This window comes from Cricetulus griseus, assembly GCF_003668045.3.
Source record: "Cricetulus griseus strain 17A/GY chromosome 1 unlocalized genomic scaffold, alternate assembly CriGri-PICRH-1.0 chr1_1, whole genome shotgun sequence".
In the NCBI taxonomy this organism is placed as follows: domain Eukaryota; kingdom Metazoa; phylum Chordata; class Mammalia; order Rodentia; family Cricetidae; genus Cricetulus; species Cricetulus griseus.
The window spans coordinates 218026340-218035899 of NW_023276807.1; the positions used below are offsets into that span (position 1 = coordinate 218026340).

Genomic DNA, 9560 nt, shown 5'->3' on the forward strand with positions numbered 1-9560 from the left:
TTGATTAATTTAAAATTATTTCTATTGATTAAAGAAGCTGGAAGTTTTTAGCCTCTTCTATTAGCTTTCAGCCTCTCTCTCTCTTCCTCTTTCTCTCTCCTTCCAACCAACTCCTCCCTCCATCCTCTCTGTTTTATTCTTTGCTTTCATGTATTTCTAATCAATTCTCATACACTTGAAGTCTTCATGTATTTATACCTGTCAGGAGCCAGCCCTGGTCAGATATAAAAGTTTCCTTTACAAGAGGCTTGGCGACCTCCATGCTAAACCCGCAATTTAGTCAACACCCCACCCCTTAGGAAAGTTCCGGGACACCTGTCCACGCCTGAGGACATTTAACTCCCATTCCTCCCCTCCCTTACTTCCTCTTTCTTTACTCCTTCCCTTCTCTTTAAAAACTCCTTGCTTAACTTCAATAAACAGATCTTGACAAAAAACATTTTCTCGCCCATTTATTTTCAAGCTTAGTCCCCTTCCAGGACCCACGAATTACCAGAACCCCGCTGGCCGGGGCATATACCAAATCATTTTCTCCTAACCTCACTCCAGTCCCCTCCCCTCTCCCCAGTGATCTTTCTCTTCACTCTGATATGGTCTGGAAACCCTGCATCCTGTCTTTTAATTTACCTGTTCTGTTTGTGTGGATTTAACTCTGTTTTATAATTTTATCTTCATTGTTGCTAGTTGTTAATCTGTTGAGTTTCTATTACAGTTGGAAAAAATATTTTTAATTGAAAAATGTATTGGTTTTATGAGACAGGGTTTCTCTGTGTTATTCCTGGTGTCCTGAAACTCACTTTGTAGCCCAAGTTGGCCTCAGATTCACAGAGATCCACCTGCCTCTGCCTTCTGATTGCTGGGATTAAAGATGTGTGCCACCACTGCCCAGCCAGGAAACAGGATTTTAAAAAATTATTCTTATTTTTATTTTATGGTTATTTGTGTCTAGCCTGCATGTATGTATGTATAACGAGTGTGTGTCTGGGACCTATGAAGTCAGAAGAGAGTACTGGATCTCCTGAAACTGGAGTTAGAGATGGTTATGAGCCAACATGTGGATCCTGGGAAACTGAGCACAGAGTAGCCCTTTCTCCAGTGCAAAGGGAGTTTCTCACATTTAAATATTTTGCTTAAATTTGGAAATGTCATAAATAGGTGATATCTGAGCATATTTGAAATCAATATTTAGTTTTATTGGCAAACTGAATAGAATCTGGTTAAAGAGCTGCAAGTGTTCAGTGTGGTGATTCTGTTGCTCCAGAGGCACAAAGCTCTCCTCGTGCTTTTTCCATGCTTTTATTTTACCTTGGTCTTGATGGGTTCTTGATAGTCTGAAAAGATAACTGGTGTTGGGATCGGCACGAGAATCCACCAGAACCTGCAGCATTTCCATCGTCTTCGGCAAGCACCGATTTCATCTTCTATTACTTTGCAAATGTCTCTTCTGCAGGTGCCCTCCAGATTCATACAGTGAGTCTCGGCAGCACCTAAGCCACTTCTAACTGCAGGGAAGAGACCAGGCAGCAGTTATCCCAGTGTATGGATGTCAAAGCATTAGCGTCATTGCACATGAGGACATAACAATGGTGGGCCGAGTACCTCTCTGTGTGAGGAAAAGGTCCCCTTAGCGGCTCCTCCTCCACACTGGCCACATCCACCCTCTTTCCCCTTCTCCCAACAGCTCACTTATTCATAGCTCGCTCCTTGGTTTTCTTAAATATATAAATATATGAAAAGTATAGATAATGCTTCAGAAGTTAATTCATTAAATACCTGACTGTAACAAGAGAGACAAATAGATTCCCTAAATATACTCATGTCTTCATTGCTTTACTCCTAGACGCAGAATGTCAACAAATTCTTGCTATGCACTCATCAAACACTTTTCTTTATAATGCTAGAACAGTACAAATGGCCCAAAGCTTCTTTTGTTTACACAGAGGTTACAATTGATCAAGAAATCTAACCATGCCAAAACCAAAACCAAAACCAAAACCAAACCAACAAACCATGGAGTGGAGTAATGAGGTGATTCAAAAAGTGGCAAAGGTTTCAGACAAAATAATACAGTAATGAAGCAGACAGAGCCTGGGGGATAGAACCAGTAAGATGGACAGAGACCACTTCCTGAGGTCAGGAAAACAATAAGCAATTATCCAAGTGAAAGTACAAAGAGCACACAGGACAGCAAGACTGAGTCCCCAGACTAAAACTTGGGTGGATGGAACATGTCAGAAAAAGCCGGGTGAGATTAAACATAGGATCCGGCTTGTGCTTAGGCTTATGGACCACGGCAAGGGTGAAGATTCACATCGCTGATGTTGTAGTTGCCTTACTTCGTCTCCCTTCCTGATGCTTATGGCAGTTGTCTTAATGTTGGCTGTTTTTAATTCTTATCTTCTTTCTCTCTTTCCCTTTTGATAGGGCAGAATCAAGGTTTCATGGGGAAACATTGTAGTCAGTTGTCTTGCTAGTCTATGCTGAGCTAAGTTTCCTACTTTTAAAAATTGATATACACATATAATGCCATACAGCATGAGGTCAAACATTACCAGTTCAAATTGTGGAATCATGGTTTCCACCGGGTGAGGCTGTCTCTGTGGTGGAGTGGGTGTCTGCAGCACTGATATACACTGAGAGAATTTGGCTCCAGACTCAGCCTGTAAATCAACTCCTTAGAGCAGTGGCTGTTGATTTTCCGTTTCATGCAGACTTTGACCACTGGTGTACATGGCCTCAGTGGCTCTATGATCTGGTGCATGAGTGAAATTCACTGTGGCAACTGATTTGGTAACTGGTGCATAGGCATTGACAGAGAGCTGTTAGTTCATGAATTCTGCTTGTGAAAGTGGTTCAAAATACGGATGGCCTAGTATTTGAGGAGTGAGTAGAGGTAGTAGGAAAGAGAGCGAGGTTCTGGTGTTGGGCCCTGTTGGAATATTTGCAACTTTGATAATCAAAGACATGATTCTAGTTAGGAGAGTTGGTAGCTCCAGTTTCAGAGTAAAACAATGGTACTTACTTCTTTGTAGGGGTGGCTAAGGTTTGCATCATCTCTGTTTCCATATCCCTGGGAGGATTGGTTATTGGTCACCTCAATGGCAAAACATGCCAGAGCAGGCTGCTTGAGGACCATGAGTGTGGCGGATAGTGATAACGTCTGCCTTTCCTTTTTGCTCATAGCCATCTCTTGGGGTCTTTGGATGCCAATCTCACAGAAACCCTTTATGTGTGAATAATCAGGTTTTCTTTTCCTGTTGCTCTACTGTGCTCTGGGACGGCCCTTGAGCCTCCACAGGATACTTTGGTTAAGCAATTGTTACATGTCTCTTGTGTGTGTGAATGGGATGGAAGTCACTATCTCCTATTCTCCATCTTGATGGAATTACTCCTCCAAGCTAAAATTCGGGTCTTTCAATTTCTTCATGTTTTGTTACACTTAGAAGGAATCAGGAGTTGCTTTTTCTCTCCCTATTTAGTCCTGCAGTATCTACTTCAGTAGTTAATGTATCTTAGTCATATACTACCAGTTTTCTGTGTGTTTAGTATGTCAGGGGTGGTATAAAAAAAACAGGAAAATACTATAGATGTGAGAAAGAACAAGCAAGTGTGAAGATTGGAAACTACAGCTGAGAAAGCAAACAAAATGTTAATGACAAATTCTACAATGGTGACAGGAGAATTCGTGAAGAAAGAGACATATTTAAATTATTTACCCGGAAGGCAGCACTGAAACCAAAGACTGACTCAACAATAGCAAATCACAAAAGGAAAGAGTAAGAGGGTCAACATTTACAGGGATTTTCAATGGTAAGTCATGTAGAAGCACAACCCAGGAAATCAAGAAGATACTTTAGGAGATACTATACAAAACGCCAGTTAATTGGCAACATGAAAAAAATAAATATAAGATAGCAAATCCTCTGAGACACAATTTGCATCACTGAAACGGGAAAAAAGGAAGGTAAATACAAGTGTGCTTGTAAAAGAAATGTCAATAAAAGTGTCTATCTATTGTTGTAGAATTGGGTTATCAGAAAACCTGCCTTCCAAGAGAAGAATTAAGTAGAAACATGGAAAGATGGATCAGCATTAAGAGCACTGGCTGCTTTTTCCAAGGACCTAGAATAGGTTCCCAGCACCCACATGGTGGCTCATAACCATCCGTGACTCCAGTTCCAGAGGATTCAATGCCCTCTTCTGGCTTTGCATGCCCATGGTGTTTAGACATAAATGCAGGCAAAACACTCAGACATATAAAATTAAAATAAATAAATCTTTTAACAACATTGAAATGTTTTACCAAGACATCTGCAAGAAAGAAAACACTAAAGGCTGTTCCAGGAGGAAACAATGCAATGTAGATGGATTTCAGAGCCAAGTTCAAATTCTGTGCTAAATTGATTATATTAATAAGTGTTCTTCACCATTTGTAGATCTTGAAGGAGCAGAAATAAATGCTACTCAGACTGGAATATAAAGAGTTACAAAAGCAAATGTTCTTTTCTTAAGAAAGAGCACAAGTTGAATAGTGCTTGTAAAATAGACCCTGGGGTTTAGAGCTCACTGCGGAGCTGGGGACTTAGTGAAGGCTAACTGAGCTAAAGGGAAGAGACCGGCAGATGTTTGCATGTGTGGCTGAGTGGCAGGAGAAAGAAGCAGCTGCCATTGGCAGATAATGAGGAGAGAGTTCTAAATTTCAAACCAACATCTGTAGGTAGAAGGCGATGCTTTTTTATTGTTGTTGATTTGTTTTTATTTTTTAGCATCTCCAGGGTCTCAGTCACAATCTGACTCCCTCTTTTTTATGACCTTCTAGAGAAGTGGTTCTCAATCCATGGGTCCTGACCCCTTTGGGAGTCAAACGCCCATTTCATAGGGGTTGCCTAAGGCCATCAGAAAACACAGATATTTACATTATGATTAATAACAGTATCAAAATTACAGTTATGAAGTAGCAAATACACATACGTGTGTGTGTGTGTGTGTGTGTGTGTGTGTGTGTGTGTGTGTGTGTTTGTATGTCTCTCTCTGTGTGTGTGTGTGTGTAGTTTTGTTTTTTAAAGACAGGGTTTCTCTGTGAGCTTTGGTGGTCCTGGAACTCACTCTATAGACCAGGCTGGGGTTGAACTCACAGAGATCCACCCGTCACTGCCTCCTGAGTGCTGGGATTAAAGGCCACCACTGCTCTACTACAAAACTAATTTTATGACTGGGAGTCACCACATGAGGAACTGTATTAAAGAGTCAGAGCAGTAAAGGCTGAGAACCACTGCTCTAAAGAGTATTTATTAAGATTCATAGGGCAACTCCCTTCATATGGTGGGCTTGCAGGGGATATTCCAATTTGAGGTCTTCTTTGGAGACTATTAAGACCTTCCTTGGAAGCCGGGTGTTGGTGGCTCACGCCTTTAATCCCAACACTCCGGAGGCAGAGGCAGGCAGAGCTCTGTGAGTTCGAGGCCAGCCCGGTCTCCAGAGGGAGTGCCAGGATAAGCTCCAAAGCTACACAGGGAAACCCTGTCTCGAAAAACCAAAAAAAAAAAAAAAAAAAAAAAAAAAAAGACCTTCCTTGGAGTCTCAGATCACAACCTCCATCCCTGTAAAGGGATCACAGGGGCTGAGGGGAATCTCCTCTCTCTCTTTAGTTACAAATACACATGTAGACAGACTGATAAGGTTTGATGACAAGGCAGAAGACAAGACGCACTGTGGGTATGAGGCACCTAATACCCCCAAATGGAGTGAGAGACGGGAACTCCAACAGAGCCCCTTTGAAGTACAGCAGTGGAGAATCCCTGATGACTGGTGGAGGTTCAAGAAGTCCATCTGGCATGGCGGCCACAAGCAGTCTGGTGGCAGAAACTACTCATAAAGGAATATGAGAAAAAAAATCATGAGTTCTATTTTAGACATGTTAATTTTGAAATCAAACATCTAAATAGAGATATCAGACGTGCCATTGGATCATTTGTTCCAAAACTGGGGTTCCAAAGAAAAGTCCAAGGGAGACTTTAAAGGGAATGAGACTCGCTAAGTCCCTTAACAATTGAGGGGGTGCAGACTAGAGAAAAGGATCGGGAACGGAGCCCTGGTGCTCCCCTCCAGGAGGAATCACCAGAAATGAGGAAGCAGTGGCAGAAACGGAGGAGGAGCCATCAATGAGGTAGACTGAAAATTAAGTGAAACTTCCATCCTGTAGTATTTGGGGGGAATGTGGCACATTATAAGGAGAGGAGGGGCTGGCTTTGGCAAAGTCTGCTAACAGGCAAAGTAAACAATGATGAGTAGCTACTTGGGCCAACAGCCTGGTGATTATTAATGACTTGTGCAGGGAGGAAGAGAAAGCTTTTTTTTTTTTTTTTAATGAGTGGGTAAAGACAAAAGGAATTTCAGCTACAGAGTGGGAGGGTTGGGAAGAATGTTTGCAAGGGCAAGACCACAGGTCATGATTTTAAAGCATTTTCCACAAAATGGAACAGGAGAAGCAAAGACATAGTTTTTTATTTTTTAAGATCAGATAAACATTAAAATATTTGCATCTTGATGGTGATGATCCAGTAGGAATACGATTAATGTAAAATCACTGATTTTACACTCTTCTGAGAAAGTGACGTCATCACAGATGTTCCTGCCAGTGTTCTAGAAGAACACTCTGTATTTCGTATTTAGATTGCTAAATACACAAAAGGAGATGGAATATATCACACACATTTATAATAAATCTTAGAGTTTTTCTTTGAGTCGTGGGAATGTTTACTGTGATATCATCCCAGTCATCTGTGAAATAGCTATTTTAGGTATGTTTAATCTTTTCTTGATCATTATTATCAGATTACTATGAAGTATGCTATTCTTTCAATAGACACCTTTTTTGTTTTGTTCTGCTTTGTTTTGTTGATCTTTTGTTTCCTTTGTTCCTTGTATTTATTAGTCTGATTTAGTCTTTCAATTTATTATGATATCTTTTCTAACGACACATAATGCACCCTCAGCCTATTAAATTTCAGTAATCATTTGTCATTCTTTACATCCATCCTTATGTTTTCAATTACCAAGTATAAGCCTATTATGCACAAAGTCACTACAATTTGATGCCTTTCTTAATATTTGTAGTTGTTGCCCTCTTCTCATTCTGCAGCTCAATTTTGCAAAGCATTTTTCATGTATAACAACTTTTACAAAGTGTGTTCCTTTGGCTTTTGTTGGTTTACATTTTGGCCCATTTCACAAAGCCAATAACTTCCCTCGCTAACTTCCTGTTGGCTGACAGGGACTCTGACTTTTCACTTGTTTTGGAATAATAATCACTTCATAGGTTTATCTCTTCCCATTAAATTTCCAGGTATTATAACCCTCATTCAACATTACCTCTTCCTGAAGAGATTCCATCCTGCCAGTGTTCTGGAAGATCTAAGTATCTACAAAGAAATTCCCATGCCTCACAAGAAACCCAGAGACACAACAACAGGATATAGTACAATCTGACCACATTTGGCATTTGGGTTAATGACAATGGATGTCTATTTTACTCTGACATAATCTCTGTTGATATTAGGTTTCTGAACTTGTGAAGTTAATTAATTTCTCACTTTCCAGAGAGACTTTTAAACTGAAGACCCCCACCATCTATAATTAGTCACCAACTTACCTGGGGGTAAGAAGGCCAAAAGGAAGAGGAGAATATGGAGAAGCAGATGGAATCTCATGGCTGAAGGGTCTGAGATGTGAAGATATAGAGACCTGTTGGAGTCTGGAGACTTGGACTATGGCAGGTCCAGAGCTTTTTATGATGGTCCCAGGACTGTGGTTTGTCCTTGGCTAGCAGAGCCTAACCAAAAGAGAATAACTTATCCTCCCACATGAAATCTTCAGACACACAAGAGGACATAAACGTGGCAGTAACTCGAAGGATGAAAAAGCAGTGGACCCAAAATAGCCAATACAATTGTTGAGGGAAAGAACAAATTCAAAAACCAAACAATAACCAACTTCAATACTTACTGTAATATAAACTCACAATAATCAAGATAGATTTCAAAATAGTAAATCAATACATCAATAAAAGAATATTAAAGTCCTAGAATTAGACTTACACAAAAAAATTGTTGTTTTTTTTTTTTTGACAAAAAACCAAAAATTACTCAGTGGGGGAAAATCAACTTCTCAACAAATAATGTTATAGCAAAACTTGGAACCTACATTTAGAACTATGTATCTAAATACAATCTTATAACTGTCACAAAAATTAAGTTAAGATTGATGGTATTGCTCAATGTAAAACACAGAGTGGTGTGATGCCTAGAAGATAATGTTGGAAAATATCTAGTTTACCTAAGATTTAGCATTAACTTTTTAAAACATGAAATTTCAAAAGCATAACTTATAAAAATAGAACTGACAACATAGACTTCATTAAAATTAACAGCTTTTCTTATGTGAAGGACACTCTTAAGATGATGTAGAGAGAAAGGATAGTCAGAGAAAAGCCTTTATAAAATATTTAATAAAGTTCCGGTATTCAAGATATACAAACAATGCCTAAAACTTGATAAGAGAGCAACACAAAATTAGATCAAAAGAATGAACAAGAATTTTGCCAGAGATGGGCAGTAGGCAAATGTGCTAAAAAGAAAAGGAAAAGAAAACTCACTCAACATCATATTTTATTATAATTGTGAATATTAAAGTAAAATCCCATTACAGACCAAATGGCCCAAACCTGTAATACCACCCCTATTGGATATTAGAAATGGTGTGAAGAAACAGGAGCATAACTCCTTATAGGACACCAGTACAATTTTGTCACTGAGTAAAAATGATTAGCAAAATTTACCTTTACCATGTTAATCCTTGAAATATACCTAAATAGAAAGCTTTATACCCATACAAAACCTGCACATGAACTAAAATTAACAACTTTTTATAGTTGTTCAAAACCTTAAAAGCTAACAAGATATTTTCCAATAGACATCCAGATACAGGAGGCTTTTCGAGTCCAATGAGACATGCCTTAAAAATGCCAAAAAACTGAATGCATTAGAGTTAAAATACCAAAAACTCAGGATAAAGGAGAACATTTAAAGCTGCAAGGAAGAAAATCCAAGTCACACATAAAGACAAACTGATGATAAACAGAACCCAGTTTCTCACAAGGAGTTATACAACTCAAGAGGACACAGGACATAGAATGATATGCTTCAGGTCCTGCTAGGAGATGACGGCCTAACTAAAATACTATATCCTGCAAAGGTAGCCTTCAAAATTGAACAAGAAGGAAAGACTTGCCCAAAATAATCACAAAATAAGACATGTATAAGCACTAGACTAGTATCACATAAACTACTTGGAGAAACCTAGACCCCAAAGAAAAATAAGACAAATGCCACCATGAGAGCATGATAAAGAATATCACTAGAAGAATACTCAAGCAAATGAGAAGAAGCCATAAGTAACAGAGTAAAACACCAGACCTCCAAGATGAATGAAGGAAAAAAGAAATGAACACAACTAGAAAAATAAAAAAGACTTAAAAACAGCAGAAACTAGTACATGCCTTT

At 39.2% G+C, this 9560-nt stretch overlaps 1 protein-coding gene across 1 annotated transcript; it reads right to left on the bottom strand.

Moving 5' to 3' along the window:
* Positions 1-1296: 1296 nt before the first annotated feature.
* On the bottom strand, positions 1297-7709 carry Defb109b (defensin beta 109B). Its single transcript, XM_027390361.2, has 2 exons — positions 7652-7709; positions 1297-1502 (listed from the first exon to the last, which is right to left on the bottom strand). The coding sequence occupies exons 1-2, from the start codon at positions 7707-7709 to the stop codon at positions 1297-1299; spliced, it is 264 nt and encodes an 87-aa protein (XP_027246162.1).
* Between the last annotated feature and the right edge of the window lie 1851 nt (positions 7710-9560).

Bases quoted from the DNA above. Each gene is read 5' to 3' on its own strand.
- Defb109b (XM_027390361.2), bottom strand. From the start codon at position 7,709: ATGAGATTCCATCTGCTTCTCCATATTCTCCTCTTCCTTTTGGCCTTC. The intron at 1,503-7,651 runs GTAAGTTGGTGA...TCTTCCCTGCAG, and splicing joins TTTGGCCTTCTTACCCCCAG to TTAGAAGTGGCTTAGGTGCT.